Genomic DNA, 22388 nt, shown 5'->3' with positions numbered 1-22388 from the left:
CTCCCACAAACAAAATACACATCATCAAGGAGAACATAAGGAACAGTATGCCCATGAATTATATCACACAGAGTTTTGATAAAACTACCCATGCCTAGTGTCTCCATTTGCTCTCGACATGTGTCGGCATTAATGACATTTTTACATTTATCTGTAGAGACTTTTCCAATGGATACCTTCTTATGTTTGGTTATACGCCCTAAGTTGTGACTTCCATCAACATTCCTGCCTAGTAGTGACCTTGTGAGTCTCCCTCTAAAATGAGTGTGGCGAGCCATTGTCTGATCTGATGGGTCAGCCTCCCAATTCTCCAGGCGCTATGCATGAGAGATATTTAGGCACAGCAAAGATCTGCCTATTGAGTATTGTCGAAGCGTCAGACTAAGGGACCTAGTGTTATTGTACCTCCCGTCTATGGGCCTCCCACCCCTCAATTCGAGTACTTCGGATATGTTTAGAGGAAATGGCACTAATCCTATATTATGCTGCCCTTGCGGCACGTGAGAGCACACCCAACACTCGGTCTGGTTTAGCACCTTACCCACCAGGGAGTGATAATCCTCCAAAGGATGCCCGCCTATATTCAGAGTACTGGGGGACTGGCATCGTTGGATGCATCTCTCTTCAACTAGGGAGTCGCAGAACTTGCAGATACAATACTCATCAGACAATAGCCCCTCACACTGCCTCCGAGTTCCTGAGCTAGCAGACCTTTTCATAACCCCCCGGACCAAGTTTGATAATGGGCTGCTCTGAGTATCCTAATAACTTTTCCTCTGCCTCCATTTCATCCGTATCACTCCCAGAACTCTCCTCCGTCCTCCTTCACAAAAATAGAATGTCCTAAAAAAAAATAAAAACAAGGAAAATCCTGGAACAAAAGAAAAACAAAAACCGCCACTCCATCGCTGGAAAGATAGTTCTGGGGCAATGTCTCTGGTTCAGGTGTCTCGACTGCAGGCTTTAGGTCTCCCGGAACAGACTCACGAGTGACAGATCTATGTCGTTGGTCTTAGTTTTATCTTGCACTTTCTCCGGATTATGGACTCTCCTGCAGTGGGTGGAATGGACCCAAGTGTCTCTCTCTGCAACCTTCAGTGATGTAGTACTAGTCAGCAGCACTTGGTATGGGCCTTCCCAACGGTCTGTTAAACAACCCGAACGTAAGAAATTGCGGATCATAACATAGTCCCCAGGTTCAACATCATGACAATTTGTTTCTGGCATACCAGGTGACAGCATTTTTAGTTTTTGTTGTTTTAGCTGTCTACTCATTCTTATAAGATATTTTACAGTCACTTCATTATTACACTTCAAGTCGTCTTGTGGACTCACGATCAAATGAGGTTGTCGTCCGAACAGTATCTCAAAGGGGGACAGATTAAGAGGAGGTCTAGGAGTGGTTCGAATGCTATGGAGGACCAATGGTAAAGCCTCAGGCCATGCCAACCCAGTTTCAGCCATTATCTTACCAAGCTTGTTCTTTATAGTACCGTTTACTCTCTCCACCTTACCACTGGCTTGTGGTCGGTAAGGGGTGTGAAGTCTGCTACCGATTCCCATGAGTTTACACATATTTTGGAAGATATCACCAGTAAAATGGGTACCCCTATCACTTTCCATGATTCTAGGGATACCGAACCTACACACAAAGTCTTGTACAATTTTCTTTGCAGTGAACACAGCAGTATTAGTGGCTGCCGGATATGCTTCTACCCAACCGGAAAACACATCAATACACACTAACACATACTTTAGATTCCTGCACGGTGGTAATTGGATATAATCAATTTGTATTACCTGAAAAGGTCCGTCTGTAGGAGGGATGTGGGATGGCTCAGTTGGAATAGTTTTCCCAACATTTATCCTCAAACAAGTAAGACATGACATTGCTTTCTTACCAGCCTGAGAGGAAAATCCGGGAGCACACCAGTATGCTCTCACCAGTTTGCACATACCTTCTTTACCCAGGTGAGTCAGACCGTGTGCTGCTTCAGCCAGGCTTGGATAGTATGTTCGGGGAGCTACAGGCTTACCTTGTCCATCCCTCCAGAGTCCTGAGGACTCTTGACCACATCCCTTCGCCTTCTAGACCGCCTTTTCCTGCAGGGAACACAAATCTTGCATTTCAATTAATTTCTGCATGTCTAATGTCTGAAAAACCATCATAGTCTCGGTCGATACAGTCATAGGTTGCCCTGCTGCCCATTTAGCAGCTTCGTCTGCCCTGTTGTTGCCCAATGACACTGGGTCTTCTTCAAAGGTATGGGCTTTGCACTTTATGACGGCTACTGTTTTGGGTAACTGTATCGCTGTCAGGAGTCCTTTTATGTGTTGTGAGTGTGCCACTGGCGTACCTGCTGCTGTCGTAAAGTTTCTAAGACGCCAAAGGGCCCCAAAATCGTGTGCTACCCCAAAGGCGTACCTAGAGTCAGTAAATATATTGGCTGATTTGCCCTCTGCCAATTCACACGCTCTCCTTAATGCTACTAGTTCCGCCACCTGGGCTGAGTAAGGTGGGCCAAGGGGTTCAGCTTCTACCACATCCTGATCGTCTACAACAGCGTAACCAGTACATAGCTCTCCCGTCTCTGTCTGTCTAAGGCAACTTCCGTCTGTATAAAACGTAAAATCTACATTTTCTAAGGGGGTGTCACGTATGTCGGGCCTTGCAGTAAAGGTCTGATTCAGGTGTTCCATACAGTCATGCGTGTCAGTATTCTTGCCTAACTCATCATTAACCAGGGTCTCCTCACCTCCCACCCTTTGTGTCTCTAGAGACACATACGGAAGGTATGTAGCTGGATTTAAGGTGCTACATCGTTTGATGGTGATGTTTGAGGGTGCCATCAGGGCTAGTTCCCACTTTGTGAATCTAGCTGAAGAGACATGTCTGGTTTGGGCTTAATTTAACAGAGCTGATACAGCATGGGGTGAATAGATAGTTGAATTATGTCCTAATACTAAGTCCTCGCTCTTACTTACCAGAAGAGCCGTTGCTGCTACACTTCTGAGACATGTTGGGAGTGATCTTGCCACATTGTCCAATTGTGCACTGTAGTATGCTACCGGTCTGCTAGCGTCACCATGTTTCTGTGCGAGGACGCCTGCTGCACAACCATCAGCTTTTGTACAAAATAGCTCAAAAGGCTTTTCATAATCAGGTATTCCCAATGCAGGTGCTCTAGTCAGACTATCTTTAAGATTAAAGAACGCTTGCTCTGACTCTTCTGTGTGTACAACATGTTCTGGTTTTGAGGAAGAGACTAGCTCCTGCAATGGTAATGCCAGAATAGAAAAACCTGGGATCCAGGATCTACAGTATCCACACATCCCCAGGAAAGTACGAATCTGCTTTTGGCTCTGCGGCAGAGTCATGTGTTGTATGGCCTCAATCCTGTCGGTTGTCAGGTGTCTTAGCGCCTTAGTGAGGCAGTGCCCTAGCTATTTGACCTTAGTCTGACATGGCTGTAATTTATCCTTTGCCACCTTGTGCCCTGTTTGTGAAAGATGAAGCAACAACAATTTAGTATCATGTAAACATGACATAAAAGAATCAGAGCACAGCAACAAATCGTCCACATATTGAATTAGAACAGACCCATTGTGGGGTTGAAAGGATTGCAAACAGTCATGTAAGGCTTGGGAGAAAATACTGGGGCTGTCAATGAACCCCTGGGGTAGTTTGGTCCATGTGTATTGCAATCCCCGGTAGGAGAATGCGAAAAGGTATTGGCAGTCAGGGTGAAGAGGGACTGAGAAGAAAGCAGAACAAAGATCAATGACAGTAAAATGACTAGCAGACGGTGGAATCTGCATGAGGATGACAGCTGGATTCGGCACTACGGGGAATTGGCTCTCAACAACTTTATTAATTCCCCTTAAGTCCTGGACTAATCTATAGCCCCTCCCCCATTCTTCTTTACAGGGAAAATGGGACTATTTGCTGTACTGGCTGTACGAATTAAAATCCCTTGTTGTAACAGCCTCTCAATAACAGGATATACTCCTAGTTCCACCTCCGGTTTTAATGGATACGGTGGGATTTTTGGAGCTATCCTACCACTTTTTAGATTGACCATGACTGGGGCTACGTTTGCCATCAGTCCAGTGTCCTGTCCATCTCTGGTCCATAGTGAACCTGGTATTTCCAGCAACATCCCCTTTACTTGAGATGGACTGTGTTCTATAACAGTAGAGTGTAACATTAACCTTTGAGGGGTGTCCAATATATCATGTTACTAATGTGCGACCTTCTCCGGTATATCTAAGAACACAACACACCATCAGAAGTACAGTATATGACACATCCCATTTTACATAACAAGTCTCTCCCTAGCAAGTTAGTAGGAGCTGCTGCAGCCAAGAGAAACGAATGCTTAGTATGCAGGGGCCCGATAGTAACCTTAGCCAGTTTAGTTAGAGGATAATGTAACACTTTTCCCGTTACCCCCATAGCTGGAATAGTTTTACTGGTCACCTGTAGATTGAAAGGAGAGGTTATCACAGATCGGGCCGCCCCTGTATCTACAAGAAAAGTTTCTTTCCTACCAGCTATGTCAACTATCATTGTTGGTTCTTCCATCTGACTCTCAGTTAACCTCACTGGCTGTAGACTACAGGTATGACCTGACCCCTAGCGCTGACTATTGCTTTCCCGTGCAGTATTTACTGCTGCGACATGCGCGGGCAGGCGTGAATCTTCTAGTCTATGTGAATCCCTCCTTGGAGGATATCTATGTGACCCTTCATTAGGATTATACCTTCCCTTTGTACAATCTTTTCTCATATGTCCTTCTTCTTTGCAATTGTAACATCTCAACATTCTGCGTTTCCCGTTATGTGGGTTATATGCTGGTGGTCGTGTATGCATTCCCTCTAATGCCTGTATACTCACCGTCATCAACTTGTCACTCTTTTCCTAAAAATATTTTTGTCATGTTCCACAGCCACTTCTCTAAGAGAATCTACCGTGCTGTCTCTCCAACCAGGGGTTGAGGTTTGTACTCGTTTTTAGATTTTCCTTTAAACCATCCATCAGTACTGTTACCGCTACTTCCCTATGATGTGGGTACTCCCTTATATCTGATACCCCCGTAAACTGTGTCATTGATGCAAGAGCTCTACCAAAATAATCTGTCGCAGTTTCACTGTCTTTTTGTTTTATGGTAAAAACCTTACTCCAATTTACTACTACTGGAAAATAGATGGCTAAGTGTTTGACAATTTTTTCTATAATTTTTTGGGTAATCTCATCAGTCAAGGTGTCATCTTCCTCCAGCAAACAATCTTCAATAAATTTTTGTATGTTAGTATTGGGAGGAAGACACGCCCTCAACACTACACGCCAATCCTTATTGGTTGGTTCGTGGGCATTTCCTAAGTCTTTAACAAATTTCTGACATTTAGCCAACTCCTTTCTAGGATCTGGGAATTCAGTCATAATGGAACGTAATTCTGATCTAGTCCAGGGACAATGCATTGTAACATTTCTTAAAGGAACTACACCATCCTTATCCGGTTTCCCATTGGGAACTGATATTGTGCGGACTGGGTACGTTCCCTCTGGCTCACTGACTTCAGGGGACACTACAGGATTTGCTGGTTCAAGATTTAGAACGCTTTCACTCCTAGTGATCACGCTACTCTCACCTATCTCAGCCATTTTCTCATACTTGCGCTGAGCCTCTAGTACACTAACAGCATGGGCAATGGCCGATATCACAGTGGGTTCATCTTCATCTTCTGATACACATGTTTTAAACTGGCTTAAAACAGGATACAACTTAGCAATTTTTCTTTTTTCAGTTTTAATACCAGCTGTACTTACCGCTCCCGCCACATAAGGTGGCGGGGGCACGCTTGCGCTGAGTTCGCCACGCTTCTCAATGGCTACTTCCGCCGTGCACGTGCTTTTCGCCACGCCTACTTCCGCTTTGCATTCGCTGCTCTGCCACGTGTTACCTTCCATTTGCCACAATTTTAAATAATCATTATGTTTATTCCTCACTTTCGTTGAGTTAATCAACCATACTTTATCTTTTACAGTATTGAGGTACCTCTGCATTAAAGCTCCCTATTGTTGGGAAAGGCCTATCACAATCTTTGGTCATCTTGACCCACGTGTCGCAATACGCAGTTGCGTATGCACCATATTTCTTACACATGAGAAATCTCGCTGAACCAATAGGACCTTCCTTAAGCAGTACCTTGGCCTTCTCTAGCGTTTGCTTAACACCCATATTGAACAATAGGGTCCCAGAAATATCCCAATATCCTGCCACAAAATAGGGTTCCAGAAATAACACAATATTCAGCCACTAATTTTCAACACTACCGCTAGAGATATTTTACCGGCCTGTGGACGTATTTGCTACAAGCCGCGTCCACTCGCTTCCTCTTGTATTAAACAAGGACCCCTAATACAGAAATATCAATGCGGACTAAAGGGTTATCAGCTTCCTGATTACCCCTGATTCTCCAACAAAATCTGTTGAGTTTATTACGTTTGGCAGCATTCGGTAAAGTCAATTACCAGCCTTACTAACGTAATTCCTCCCCGTTACCCCAAGTCGCAATCACGGCTTTCCTTGCCGTGCGGTGCAATCGCAACGCTTAAAGCTAGTCTGTAAGCGATACGATTACCCTTGGGTGCAGGTCGCGAAAACTTATTCAGTTTCCGCCCCCCGGTATACCTGCCTCGTATACCGTACACCAGTTGGGCACCTGCCTCGTCAAACAGCAACTGACACTCTATTTTACAATAGATAAAACCTTAGTGTATTTAAAGTCAACAAATCACACGACATACACCTTTTCTGCGCAGAAAATAAAAGAATTCCCAACAATAGTAATAATGTCCCAGAGGTTTTCACAAGTGATTTATACTATGCATGTATAACTATCAAATCGATTGTTTAACCACGTGGCAAATCTACCGGAAGTTTGCGTACGCACAGCAGGAAATACACATACGCTAAGGAATGCAATACAGTTAAAATGCACAATGACAGTAAAAAGAAACAGTTTTCTCTTTTGTCCCTAGGTTCTAGTTAGCGTGCCCTAGACAATGCAAAACAGACATTCGGTTTTACAACACAGAGTAAAATTCAGGTTTTGAACACATTGCGTTCTTACCCGTATATGATGCGTCTCCACCCTTTTTTTGCGGAACCGAAATCCGTTGGTCTTGCGTATCGTCGGCAACGAAACCTCCAAAGCTCACGAGCCCCTAAATTGTTATGTGCGTATTGTCGCTAACAAATCGAGGTTCGACAATCGTTATTGGTGTTTCCAACGCACAAAGATTTATTCGCAAATAGTAGAATAATATGCTCAAGCGAAGGGATAATAAATACAGCCGTTACTTATCGCAGGCCCTCTGGATCCAGAGTGCAGTCATTCAATCCTGAAGTCTGGGGACAAGATGTCTGAACACTAGATGTGAAGCTGCTGCTTATATACACACAGAAATACAGTAATACAATGAAGGTGGTATAGCTTGCATCTATTGGTCCAGGTCTCAGGAAGGTCCAAGGGGTTGTCAATCATTGGCTAGTTCATCCTAAGGAATCCAAAGGAGGGGGTCACCTCTCCAGGGGGTATGCTTGGCTCTTCCCGCCAAGATTCCTTAGTCTTAAGTAGTTCATAATTCCCTATCATTCATAACTTGTGTATGCACTCTGCGATTCCCTCACAGAGTGAACCAAACAGTAGGATATGTAAAGAGGTTTATTTCGATACCACTCAAGATATGATTCCTTCAACCTGTTCCGTGTATTTCACTAATATGCATGTAACTCTAATATAACATATAAATACTACTATATTTCGACATAACTGACTGTGTTGCAACTACCATTAATGTGTACTATTTTATAAGTATGCGTGTTTGTACGAATGTATGGTAAAAGACCAATTACTGTTGCTGCAATGTGTAGTGGATGCGTACGCCCTTTCACGCCGTAGCGTGCCCTTGTACGTCGTAGCGTACCGTACACATCTTTTCAGACAAAGACAACCAAGTTTGCTCGACTTTAATTGAAATGACTTTATCCAATTTGCTGACTTCGACACTATGTTACTCTGAAATGAAATATTCAGTCTCAGAACAAAAACTATTCCATCTACAGCATTCTCTACATTTAGTCACTAGGACATGTTCATTGCCAGTATCGGTTGAAAAGGCCATGACTCTGTAAACTCTATGGAGATTGTGATCATAAGTGCATACACACTACAAAATCGGAAGGTGATTGGAACAAAATTAAAAAAGTATGACCAACCAAATGAAAGGACAATCGGCACTTTGGAACTATTGTCGTTCATCATGTGATTATACACACTGATGCGATATGTGGCTAAGCAGTCGTTTATCGGGTGATTGGCCCGATAATCGGCTGAAAAACCTTCAGTGTGTGCCTAGCCTTAAGTTCATTTACACATGACCTAAACAGGGGTATGAAATTCAAGTCAAAGGTTTCCTTTGATTTGCTAAATATTTATCCCTTATCCTCTGAAGACGATTCATGCAGGTTCAATTGCATTTATTTATCATAACAAAATAATGCACATTTTCTCTTCTCTCCTCCATGGCAGTCATCACAATGAGTAGGTTACCTTTCCAGTTTAGGTAGAGAAAGGTTAAAAATGGTCCCAGACAACATATAAGGCAGCTCCCTCTCTTCCCTTGCGTCTTCTCCTATCTTTCTTGTGTGTCACAGGCCTATACCTTCCAATGGTGTACGAATACCAGTCTGCGATCTCCAGGAGCAGATTTGAAGTAGAAAATGTCAATTTTGACCAGATTTTCTGGGTCCCCACATCATAAGTCATATGGCGCCAATATGATACCCAGAAACTGTTGGGCACTTGGACCTAGTGAAACAGGACTGTCTCACAGCAGGACTCTGGAGATACTTTATGACCCAGAAAAACCCAGTCTTTGAGGGCTGCTAGAAGGTTCTGTGCCTGGTGTGACAGGAAAAATGATGAGACTGTGGAGACAGTGATTCAAGGAAGCTGAGTAACAGAGAGAGGGCTGAGGAGCCTTGTGAAACAAGAAAATAGAGGAAAAACATACAGAAAGAAGACAGCTCACAAAATGGAAGACAGCTTACGAAAAACACACAGTAGTGTCCAGAGGTGGCGAGACACAGTGGAAAAATAGCATTATAAAGAGAAATTGATAAAGAGATAGAAAGAGATAACAAGAGAGGATGAGACAGTGTGATATATTGATCTGTTTGCAAATGACAATTTCTCTGACAGGAAAACAGCAAATAGTTTAACATAGTTATCAGAATCTCAGTATTATTTATTCCTCCCAATTTATAAGAAAAAAATGTACTGAACATTTGGCTGATCGTTATATTTAAATCACCAGATAAGTGTGATGTGTGTCCAGTAACAGAGACACTTACCTCAGTGTCACATAGACCCTCCATTATAACTGTAACCAAATTGCTGAAGATTTTGTGGGTTAAGAGTAGAATTTTCAACTGAGTTGTGTGTGTGATATGGAGCCATACAAAGATTTAGAGAGGAGCAATACTTGATGAAAAGAAGGAGTATATGTATTGAGCTGCAGAATTCATCACGTCGTGGAAGACCACAAAAGAGTGTGTTGAAAAATTCTAGCAAGCATAAGATTAGAATACAATACTTTAGTTAAATCATGAATGAGAAAAGACAGTTTTTTTAGGTTTGGGGAACAAAATAAATGGCAAAGGCATATAGTTGGGAGGCGGAAAAATGATTAGTTTAGTTTTATCCATGTTTAGCTCTAAGCAGAAAGAGGACATTAAAGAGGAGAAAGCAAGGCCATCAGGAACACAATCCAGTAGAGCCAAGAGATAGGTTTGAGCATTATCACCCCAAAGAAATAAAAAAACTGACCTTCTCCATCTATGCATATGGCCTTGAAGAGGGGTCCAAGAACAAAGCCTTGTGGTACAGTATAGAGAGGAGCGTAGATCAAGATGGAATGGGAGAAGCTGAAAGACACAGTAGATCAAAAATAGTGGAAGACCTTGGATTTCCCAATGGGTTTACATGATCAATTGGGTCAATGGCTAATAACACTTATTATACTTGTTCTGAGTTTGTAATAGTGCCTTTGCATTTTTCAAGGAGCAGGCCATAGGCCATTTTAGAAAGGGCTATTTCTGTGGAATAATGAGAACATATTGGAACCTGTGGTTTGATTATATATTTATAAAAAAAAAAAGATGGGTAGAAGTCAGTGGAAAGACATAAGTTAAAGAGAGACGTTAAAACTTTGGGATAAATGTTGAGAGTGGAGAGATGAGATTTACAGCAGTGGGATCAAGGGACCGTAGTAAGGCAGTAGAAAAGTGAACAGAAATGGTTTATTCTGTTAGTGAAGGGTTCATGTTGTGAGAAAGGAAAAAGGTTGGGTAGACAAACAGACATATAGAATATAACAGCAGATAAGAACTGCTTAACCCATCTTGTCTGCCCAATTTTTAACCCATGGTAATCTCAAACCCTATTTGATCCTTTAAACATGGTTGCTATAGACATAAGGATATCCTTATAAAGATTAAATTGCTCTCCTGTATTTTCCTCAACCACCACATCCACTTATCCACTACCCTTTCTGTAAAGTAGTTTTTCCTCAAATTTCCTCTAAACCTACTCAAGTTTCAGTGCATGTCCTTGTGTTCTAATATTTCTCTTTCTTTGAACAATGTTTCCCTCCTGTACCTTGTTAAAACCCTTGATATATTTGAAAGTTTTGTATTTTGTCCCCCCATTCCCTTCACTGCTCCAAACTATACATATTATGATGTTTTAGTATTTTTGGGTAAGTTTTGTGCTGTAGGCCTTGCAACATTTTAGTTGCCCTGCTTTGTGCAGCCTCTAATGTATCTATATCCATCTGGAGATATGCCTCCAGAACTGAACACCGTATTCTAGATGAGGCCGTACCAATGAAGATACAGTGGCATTTTTACTTCTTTATTTCTGATGATTCCTCTCCCTATGCAACTAAGCATCTGACTTACCTTTCTCATTGCTTCTATCTTTCGACTTCTATGTATCGTTATCATATGCAGCTTGGTGTGATATATCCATAAGAGTGTTATAAAAGTAATATAGTTGGTGAAAAGGCCATACCTAAGCAAATAACCAACGTTGGCAGTACCGGGTGAAGGGGATAAGGCTGGCTGTGCTGATCTGGGAATTTTATTCCAATATTTAATTGAACACACCCCTCAGTCTGTCCCATAAAAATAGAAGATCACCTTGTAATGTATGTCTTATAATACTAGGTTTAATAATTGCAAAATAGTATAAAAAATCTGACCGTGAAATTGGCAGAGAAATCTCTATACAACATGCATATTGACAGCACGGTGGCTAAGTGGTTAGCACTTCTGCCTCACAGCGCTGGGGTCATGAGTTCAATTCCCGAGCATGACCTGTGAGGAGTTTTTATGTTCTCCCCATGTTTGCGTGGGTTTCCTCCAGGTGATCCGGTTTCCCCGAACACTCCAAAAACATACTGGTAGGTTAATTGGCTGCTATCGAAATTGACCCTAGTCTCTCTCTCTCTCTGTCTGTGTGTGTGTGTGTGTATGTTAGGGAATTTAGACTGTAAGCTCCAATGGGGCAGGGACTAATGAGCATGAGTTCTCTGTACAGCGCTGCGGAATCAGTGGCGCTATATAAATAAATGGTGATGATGATGAGGAGGAAATTGGTCCCTGCGTCTCCTTCTCTAAATAATTAGCATGATACCAAGATCAAAGAAGTTCCACAGGCGGCTACTGTAAAGGTAAATAACATTTCTAAAACTTCATTCACCATGTATTAAGATTAAAAATAATAACATTATATGGAGATACCCTTTAAATAACTCAGTCTCTTGATCACATGAACTGCAGAGAAGGACATTTCAAGCACAGACAGTTGTGACAGACCATACTAATTGGCACTCTCCGATATATGGTGAAGGTCAACTATGAGGACTTAAGAGACTTATGGTTAATCCTGCAAACAAATCTGATTATATTGCTTTGTTACACAGGCTCTTCCAAGCATTATTTTAATTTTCCTTGAGGCATATAAACTCAGGTTAGACAAACATCTGGTCTAAATCAAGCAACAGCCCACAGGCACCACTGGATTGCACATGTATAAGTGTCAGGTTTGTAAATTCATTAATTTGCAGACCAGCTTCATAGAGGTTACCATTGTGAATTCTCCCTATTAGTGGGCTCATATAACTTGATTTAGCAGTGGCCACCTAATAACACAATCCTATGCTGTGACAAAAGGAATTTTGTTTTGCCATCTTGAAAGAATACAGTTAAGCCAAAGACTCTTCACATTTCCCAGGGTGTGTGGGAGAAAATAAATTATGGCATTAACATTCCAGCCTCAAAGAAGAGACTGCCAAACAATATCTATTTTACAATATTTTAAATAACTGGAAACACAAATCACTGAACACAAAGGATTTTAACAGAAGAACACATACCCAGGAAACGTTACAAAGTCTTAAGACAGAGGTATAAAATTCTTTCTAAAAATCAATATACTTCGACACAGATCACTTTACAATTAAATTAAAATGTGACTCATACATCAAAGAGAAAGTACATGCTGCTATGCTGAATTGAGGATTGGGATTTATTTTCTCTTACTAGAAATATTTGAAAAATGTCCTTTTTTTAAACACATTAAACCAACAAACAACTATATATTTAGAACAAGCATATTTCAGCATTACTTTGGAAATGTAAAAGCTTCGGGTAAGCTGCAACCAGTATTTACATTATCACCTGTAGACACACAACCTTAGACAAACAGTCTACTAACCACACACTTTACACAGAACAGTCTGTAGCTTCACCACTTGAGGTGCAGACCACAACATAGCAAAACGATCATACAAACTTCATCCCCACCTCCTGACATTAGCTACTTTTTTCCATTCCATCTTTATGTGCAGACGAAAGAAAATAAGGTGGACATAGGCAATGCGCAGAGGTGCCTGATTAACTTAAAGCCAAATCCGGCACTGCCACACTGTACCCTGAAGCAAAGGGCAGAGGATTGCAGGTTTGCAGCAGAGCTCATCCTGACACAAAAAACAAAATGCAGTACATTTGTGCAGGCATATAGATGTGGGTAGACAGAACTGTCTATACCTGCACAATATAGACACATGAGTAAATGTGTAGATATGCTTTGACCATGATGGGGGAGCCATGGAACCCATATTATTATAAACATATATATATATATATAGGAAATTTTGAAATACACTATAACCCAACAGCCGTTGCACCTACATTTTAATAAAGAGAGAAATTACACAACAAAATATTATTTTCAAATAGAACTGTATTTTTCTTCAATGACCATTAAAACTAGATGTACACATAAATGCAATTTTAGATTGTGATGGACAATATAAAATCAGAAAATGTTGGTTGCATTTGACTATTAAAAAAATTCTTCTAGCTTCATCACTGCATAACAGTGGCAAAAACACAACCGTACAAATCCACAGAGGGATGGACTACTTAAAAACCTATTGTGCCTTTTTTTTAAAAAACGGAGAGAAAAGTGCACTGTTTCCAATACACACTGGGTCTTATTTACAGGTTCATAATCTTGCTTTTACAGCTTCTTCTATGGCTTTAAATACATTGGGATCCTCAATGGTTGAACCAATCTGTAAGAAAATAAAAAATGAAAATCATGCTGTACAATCCATTGTCAAACCCATAAATCATACAGTAGCTCATAGAAGCAAGACATTTACGATATAATAGGAATTTCTGTATGTGTCGTCAAGGACACTTTGGAACTTAAATATGGAGAAGAAAAGGATGTGTGTGATGATACAGTAATATAGGTACTAGTGTCCATAAAAACTATGTTGTTTCCTAAGTTATTGTGGTTTATTAGATATTATCTGTCAAAAAATTCATAATAGACCTTAATATTCCAGCTGATAAGTATGTGTGCTAATGACAGCAATTGTTTTCTTAGTAAAATCTTATTGTATATTGTGATCTTTCATGCTATAAATACTATGCTCCTTTTGAGAGACAGAGTTCTGTAACTTGTATGATAAGTCTGACTACTCCTCTAGGTGTGTACATGATATCTGAATACAAGTGGACACCGGTCATTCTCACTATTATAGAAACCGTCACATCTGAATTTCTTCCATAAACGCAATAGCCACAGGTTTGCTAGTTGTAGAATATTACATAATCCACTTGGGCTGATATTTCTAAGGTAACACTATGACAACCGATCAGTTTTTATACTGGAGCTATAAGGCTATGAATGAACCTGTGATATTGCTCTGCAATTGTGTAGCATGTGACCTGTTGGGACAGCAGACACCTGCATCTGATTGGTGCACTTTTGCTGGTAGCAGAAACAGATGTAGTTTGTTACATCTCTGTCCAACCGAGAGCGAGACAGTCATAAGTAGCTGTAGCTCCAAGGAGGGCTGGTGGTTATAGAACTACAGACAATAACAGATGGTAGATCAATAAAGATCGTTCCATGCTGTCTCATGTACCACAATCATGGTACTATCGCAAGTGAGTATTAGCTAAATTGTTATATTAACAAAAAGAACACTACGCTGTTTAAGTTTCTAAAATAGATTTTACATGTCAATATGTATTTTGTTTTTAAAACAATGACCCTACGTTTCTGTCAGATATATATCAGTGTATTGTTTACCTTATATGGCTTGCCATTTACTAGTGCAGAGAGAGTGGAGCGGGGTATCTTGCCAGAACGCGTTTTGGGCAGCTGCTTTACAATGATCACTTTCCGGAAAGCTGCAACTGGCCCAATATGTTCTCGGACCAGCAACACAATTTCCTCTGCTACTTTCTCTTCTTCTTTACCCACACCTGAAATAAGACATATCAGTATTTAGTGTGATACGTATATTGCACCTGGACAAGCCACAAGGTGCCAAATTGCTCCCTTCTAGATGGATTTAATCTTAACTCTAAATACAAGGGTAAAGCAGGACAAGGGAGTGCATACCATGTTGTAGCACACAAAGTGCCAATGGAACATGTCCTTTCAATGGATCCTCCAGGCTGACTACAGCACAATCTGCCACAGACTTGTGCAGTAATACAGACTACAATAAGAGAACAATTGTTAGAAGGCTTTACCAAATAATGGATATGTCACTTGTAACTTAATGCAGCGTTACAGATCAATGTCCACATTACAATGAATGAAATCCTACTAGATATAAATATAAATTTTGTAAAAATCAAGAATATATGTAAACAAAATTCTAGGTAGGTTTGGAATAGTATACCACCATATCTAAGTATTAGGCTACTGAGGTCTGCTAATAAGAAATGTACACAACTGGTAAAAGGACTTAAAAGGGGAGAGAATTGCTTTTACTAAGGAATATTTCAAAAAATTAAATATTAATTGAAAAGTACTATAAATGACTTGCCATCTACACATGCAACAGGTACCACAACAGACATATGTTACATGTACTGTGTTCTAGACCCACTAATATTCAAGAGTATTAATAAGACTGGAAATCCCATGTACTGGCAGGAGCTTGCTCTCACCCTTCTGCGACTTCAAACTATATAAGTGTTAGTGGTATATTTACTAAACTGGGGTTTGAAAAAGTGGAGATGTTGCCTATAGCAACCAATCAGATTCTCATTGTCATTTTGTAGAATGTACTAAATAAATGAGAACTAGAATCTGATTGGTTTCTATAGGACATATCTCCACTTTTCCAAACCCGCAGTTTAGTAAATATACCTCCCTAGAGTAAGCTCACAGTTTCTGATTTGCTGTGAGTAATTACATAAGATGATGCAGATCACAGGACTCTCACCAATGGCTAATTAGCATTTTGCCTAAAGGCAAAACAGCAGGAAGCACAAAACGAAAAGCAGGTCAATTTTGCAGCTGATTTTTGTGTAGAATGGTAGGTGTTAATAACTATACATTGGAATTAGTGTTGTAATTGCAAACATCTAAAATCCCCCCAAAAAATCCAGTGATGTGATGTGGTGTGGTCAAGCTTGTTGGATGAAAGTACATGCAATTTAGCATAGTTTCCATAATGTAGTTAACTTTTTAGACTAAAATGTTCAAACAAGAACGTATCAAATATTTATAAAAACAGCACTTATCTCCACACCATGAGCGGTCTGATTTTTTGTCTGTAAACACTGTCCAGGTTAAACAACCTCTCAATACATTAAAGAAGAGATAAATGAACTCAAAATTTGCGACAAGTCATGTACCAATGCGTTATCACAGAACTTCATCAGGAGGGATGGCTTGATGCAATGAGTGGCAAGTTTAAATAAAGATGGATTAATTCCTTAACCAGTGTAAATGGGTGTGTTTTTTTTATTACACCAAGCAAAGGCTTAGTAAAGGGGTGTGTGCAGCTTCACCAATCAGAGCCTTCAAATCAAAGATAATCAATAAAGTCAAAGTTCACAGGAACATTTACATAACCAAACTCATTAATATGTCAATATCAATAAACCCCTAACAGTGCATGTTTTCCATATCTCTTCGCTGGAGCTCAGGTGTAATAGATATATGTATATATACAAGTTAACCCGTGCATGATACTCATGCATTTTTTTTGTCAAATAATGTCAGTATACCAAATTTCAGGTCATTCGGATGAGCCCTTTCTGAGAAAATAGTTTTTTCCACAGACACTAACACACGCAGGGGCGGATCTAGAAAATGTTTGTTCCCCGGGGGGATGTTAGTGCGGGGCGATTTAGGCCCCGCCCCCTTTCCGACTTCTGAGACTGCCGGGGGCTGCACGGTATGTGCAGGTCCGCTCGGCAGTGACAGGCAGGGACAGTGTGCTGCCCGGCTGCTCTGATTGTGTTTAAAACACAATCAGAGCAGCCGGGCAGCACACTGTCACTGCCAAACGGACCTGCGGACCTGCACACACTGTGCAGCCGTCAAGGGGGGGGGGGGGGGCGATTGCCCCGGTCGCACCCCCCTGGATCCGCCACTGTACACATGTGTGTTCATGAGGTAAAATTACCTCATGAAAATGAGTTTGACCCCTCAACTCGTCAACAATGTCAGTATACCAAATTTCAGGCCTTTTTGAGGTTTTTTTCCCACACACACTAAGAATTTAGTAGGTCAGTTAACCCGTGCATGATACTCATGCATTCTAGTCAAATCAAGCTACTTAAGGTCTTAAAAAGGTTCTTGTCATGCATTTGGACCTAGCCCAGGCCTCCTCAGTGGAAGAGTGTTACTTCCCGACGCAAGCGGCCTTTTTAATGTGTGTTCATGAGGGAAAATTACCTCACGAAAATGAGTTTGACCTCTCAACTCGTAAATTTAGCCTTTACTACCCCTCCCACGGGGGGAAGGGGGGATGATGGAAGTTAACTGACTTGACTATTCTGACATTATTTGACAAAAAAATTAGTATACCAAATTTCAGGTCAATTGGATGAGCCCTTTCTGAGAAAATAGTTTTTTACACACACACACACACACACACACACACACACAGACACTAATGCACGCCTCTACACATGTGTGTTTATGAGGTAAAATTACCTCACGAAAATGAGTTTGAGCCCTACCAAATTTCAGCCCTTTTTGAATTTTTTTCCCCACACACACTAAGAATTTAGTAGGTCAGTGTATAACTTTGCCCAGCAGGTGGCGCTGCTACTTGGTTTGTTTTTTCCACACACACACAGACAGACGCCACTAAGCATTTATATAATATATATATATATATATATATATATATATATATATATATATAAAAATAGCATTTGTTCATGTTAGGACTGACCAGAATGGGAAGACTTTGGGGTGAGTTGGTCAGCTTAACATATATTGCAATATGTGGAACTAACATTCCCTGTTGTTAATATAGAACAGTATTTAGTACAGCATTAATGTGTTTGGAGAGTGCAGAGTATCCCGTTATTTTGTCTATACAATGTGGGCAACCCCCTCTTGCAACCCAGTTTGCACACGGAGAGTGCAGGGGTTTTATGTCTTTTTGTGTGTAAATATTTATATTTTATGATAAATGTTTTTATACTTATCAGGTACATTATTATTTGGTAAGTTATTTACACCATTTCCATGCTGTAAATAACTCTTTCTTTGTTTGGTTTTAGAACTTTATGCGACTTGTGGGGACCTGGTAATTTAAAGGGGAATAGCTCCGGTATTCGGGTCTTTACAATTCTGTGACTAAGAGATCCTTACAGTGGGATAACAGAGTTACAAATGGATTTTGACATATGAACTTTATATTTATGCACAATTCGATTTAATAGGTTATCGAATTAGTGACAGCACACCATACAATTCGTCATTTTAACTTCGTAATGTGATTTAACAAACATAAAAGATAGATTTACTAACCTCTTCTAACGCTCCTGCAGAGAGCCTGTGTCCTGCAACATTAATGACATCATCAACCCGTGACAGGACATACACATAGCCGTCTTCATCCATATACCCTGCGTCCATTGTATCATAGTATTCCTAGAAAAACAATAGCTAGATCTAGGAAAAGTGTTTTCTTTATGTAGTGAGTGTTACGAGATATTGCATAATGTTTTTCTCCATTTTTCTTATACCTACCGGAAACTTTTTGAAATAGAGATCTTTAAACATCTCTTCATTTTCCCAAAGAGTGGAAAATGCCCCAGGTGGCAAAGGTAATCTGAAATAGAGACGGTAATAAGAATACATGGTGATGTCTTGAATTTATAACTAGTCAAAATACAAGTTTTAAACTAGAAAGGAAACCGCACCAGGTAACCCATGTAATTCCTCGGGGTGTATGTATTAGTATAGCTATATTGCATTCACTACACCACCTGAGGCTAGGTGCACCCGATCATTGAATTAGACAGAACATATTTGGTGGAAAGAAAAAGAAATGATCTAGTGGGGCACTCAAATGGGCAAAAAAGGTTTTTTATTTTTTTATTTAAAGTTTAAATATCTGTTAAATACGTCTTTATTGATTTGAAAGATCAAATAAAAATACTAAATTCAAACAATAAATTAAACAAATCTGTTTTCACCAGTGCAAGCACATTTACCAAAGTGTGCACCAATGATGGCCAAACAACAAAGCAACAATTTATGGTAGCTGGAGCTGGCCAGCAAGATGACACTGTAAGGAAGGGAACCCTTCTGCTGTGCAGGTGCAGAAGGGAGACTGCTAAACGGTTAAGGAAGGACATGTATGATGATGGGTCTGTGGTTCAGTACTCATGACAATCATTACATTGCCAGAAGTAGTTTGCATCAGGTTATACAAGATTAAATCTGGCATAGACTTGCATCAATGCCTCAGCTGTTGCAGAATTACAAATCCTAGCATGCTTTGCAAGTCTCTGACTTGCAAAACATGCTGGAACTCAAGTGTAAAAACCTTCTGAAATAGCTATGGTGAAATGCACATCAAGTTGAGCTCACTTGTATGTGGCTCACAGGGACTGGGTCTATAAATTTAGACAGTATGTTATGATAGCAGACAAGCAATAGATATTCCTGTAATAGAGCGAGTGTACACTATCTATACAAGACTTTAGGTAATGAATGAACAAATAAGGTGTAAGGAACTCATAGGAAATAAAGCTTTGTGCAGCACTAATGAGTAATATAAAAAGACTGTAAACAGTCAATACAATACAATTTTATATATATTTGTTGGTACTCTGTTTCTTTGCTACAAAAGAAGGATATTTTGGTCTGTCTCTAATTATTTTGTATATATGGAGCATCTAGTGCAGGGTTGTCCAACCCACGGCCCCCGGGCCGCATGCGGCCCAGCCCGCCTGTAAATGTGGCCCAGAAGGAGTTTTGGTTGTGGCAAGGGGGCAGCACTGTTAATGGAAAAAAAAATCCTGCAAAGAAAAGAAAATACTTACCTTGCGGTCACGTCAGCTGATACTCCGGCTCCCTCCCTTGTCTCCTCCTCCGTGCGGTGCTCGCAGTGAATGTCGGGCGTGATGTCATCACGCCCAACATCCATTGCGGCGCGCAGCACAGAGGAGTCATCCGCGCGAGAAGAACAATCAGCAGCACAGAATTGGAGAAAAGAAGAGAAGAGGACAGGAGAACAAGCCGATTAAAAGGTAAGTTAAGGGGGATTTTTGTTATTATTTCAAGGGACGCTGACCAGTGAATAAAAGTCACCTGGTCCTGGAGCATCATGGACCTTATCTCCCTGCTACATACTTCTACTTGTAATACTAATGGGGCATTATATATTATTCTCTTTGGCCCATTATAAGTTGTTATCCCTTAACTAACATAGTGGTGTAATTAGCAAAACAGGTGACAATTTGGGGTCACAGTGATGTATATGTCAGGTACCGCAGACCTGGTCAGGGCACCCTGATATACAATGCCTGGCTTAAATGCACTTTATTGATATTGTATTGAAACAATAAAAAAAGTGATTATAGTATAATAACTAGAGAGGATTTTTTGAACAGGGCGATTGAAAGGTAAGTATAGGGGGATTTGAAAAAAAAGTGATTTATATATATATATATATATATATATATATATATATATATATATATATATATATATATATATATATTTATTTATTATATATCACTTTTTTTCTCATATATATGTTTTTTTAGATGATCAGCTATCGTTATTGTTAGTGTATCTTATGTGCGGCCCAAACCAACTCGTCGTCTTCCAATGTGGCCCAGGGAAGCTAAAAGGTTGGACACCCCTGATCTAGTGAATTAGCAAACAAATGAAGGAGCAATATACCTGAGTAGTTGTACCTGGCTTTATGACCACATGTACAGTTAAAGAGATACCTTATTAAACAGTAAAGTTGAAATGAATTACAATGGAACATGTGTGCATACAGATTTTGAGGATGAAGCTTCTTACAAGTGACCGATTCATATACAAAATCTATTCACATATGTATGAATAACAAATAGTTAAACAAGTGTTGTCAATTAATTGTAAGAGACAGATATACAAGCTATACTGGGCTGTTCAGCGATTGTCTACATATACATTAAGCTCACTGACTAAATAAATGAACAGTGATATCAGTAAAACTATCTAACACATGTATCTCACAAAAGTCTGAGTGGGAACTGTGCTGGAGAGAGGAATGCTATGTACTTTGTTGGGGTAAGGGATGCTCTGCTGGGATCTTGTCTAAGAGCCGATACTGTTCTGGGGGTTTGGATGTTCTGCAGAGGACTGGCTGGGAGTGTGTTCCGTGGTATAAACCACTTATTGTACTGTTCTGTGTTCACCTGTCACATTGGTGAGTTTGGGGAGCAGAAACAAATGAGAGACTGCACATAGCGCGAGAGATCCCACTAACAGCTTCTCCCCAGCGAGTACTTCAGTCATTCTTCCTGCACTGCACACGGATACAATCCTCAATCTACCTACTGATTACTCGTCAGTCTCTGACAGCTGGTGAACTGCAGGCAAAACCCTTCCCACATCCAGAGCAAACCTATAGCCTCTCTGCAGGCTATGGATACTCTGTTGGCAATCTCTCTGCCATTGATTGCTCTTCTTCATTCTGGCTGATAAAATAGGGCAGGGGCTTCTCCAACTTGGCAGCCTGTCTCCTTCAGTACCCCTATTACCCTCAGGCATCGCTGGAAGTCCCCTCTTACAGCCTTGAGTAGAACTGTGTGTATATATATATATATATATATATATATTAGATAGACAGACTGAGGTCTGGCGTCGACAATACAAAACGGGGATAATGTGATGAGGTGCTCAGTATATACAGGGGGCAAGAGAGTGGCCAGTGGAGAGCTTGTGAGACAAAAGCTGGTGTGTAATGATTAATTTGAGAAAAGCTGGTAGGCACAGGGCGATGCGAGAGAAAAACTGGTGGTCAGGGTGTAATATATACGAGAAAAGCTGGTGCACAGGGGTTGACATGAGAGAACTGTTGGTGAACAGAGGGTCGTATGTGAGAAAAGCTTATGCACACAAAGTTACATGCATTAGAAAAGATGGTGCGTATGGGGAGACATGAGAAGAGCTGGTGTGCAGTGAAAACGTGGGAGAAACGCTGATGGGCAGAGGGGTTTGTGAGACAAAAAGAAATGCAGAAAATAATTACTTTGCCAAAACGGAAGTGGATAGGTGGAATAGGTATTCAACAGAGATAGTAGGGGCTATTATAATATAACAATTTAAACATGCTTAGTTATTAGAGATTAAGAAAAATAGTGGAAACCAGATGGGCTGAGTGGCTCCTATCTGCCGTCAAATTCTAAGTTTCTGAATTATATATCAAATATTTGAAATTTACAAAAACACTGCGAAATTCAATC

At 40.4% G+C, this 22388-nt stretch overlaps 1 protein-coding gene across 1 annotated transcript in view; it reads right to left on the bottom strand.

The window, feature by feature from the left end:
* Positions 1-13359: 13359 nt before the first annotated feature.
* Positions 13360-22388, bottom strand: part of ACSS3 (acyl-CoA synthetase short chain family member 3) — a 187775-nt gene continuing 178746 nt past the window's right edge. Inside the window, exons 14-18 of the mRNA XM_075209354.1 lie at positions 18667-18748; positions 18445-18567; positions 15058-15157; positions 14743-14918; positions 13360-13711 (exon numbers count right to left, since the gene is read on the bottom strand). Coding sequence (XP_075065455.1) covers positions 13643-13711; positions 14743-14918; positions 15058-15157; positions 18445-18567; positions 18667-18748 — 550 coding nt within the window. The 3' untranslated portion in view covers positions 13360-13642. The remainder of the gene's footprint in view (positions 13712-14742; positions 14919-15057; positions 15158-18444; positions 18568-18666; positions 18749-22388) is intronic.

Source organism: Mixophyes fleayi, chromosome 4 (assembly GCF_038048845.1).
Source record: "Mixophyes fleayi isolate aMixFle1 chromosome 4, aMixFle1.hap1, whole genome shotgun sequence".
Lineage (NCBI taxonomy): Eukaryota > Metazoa > Chordata > Amphibia > Anura > Limnodynastidae > Mixophyes > Mixophyes fleayi.
Note: the sequence above shows the minus strand (reverse complement) of the source record. Positions and strands in the feature narration are given on the sequence as shown.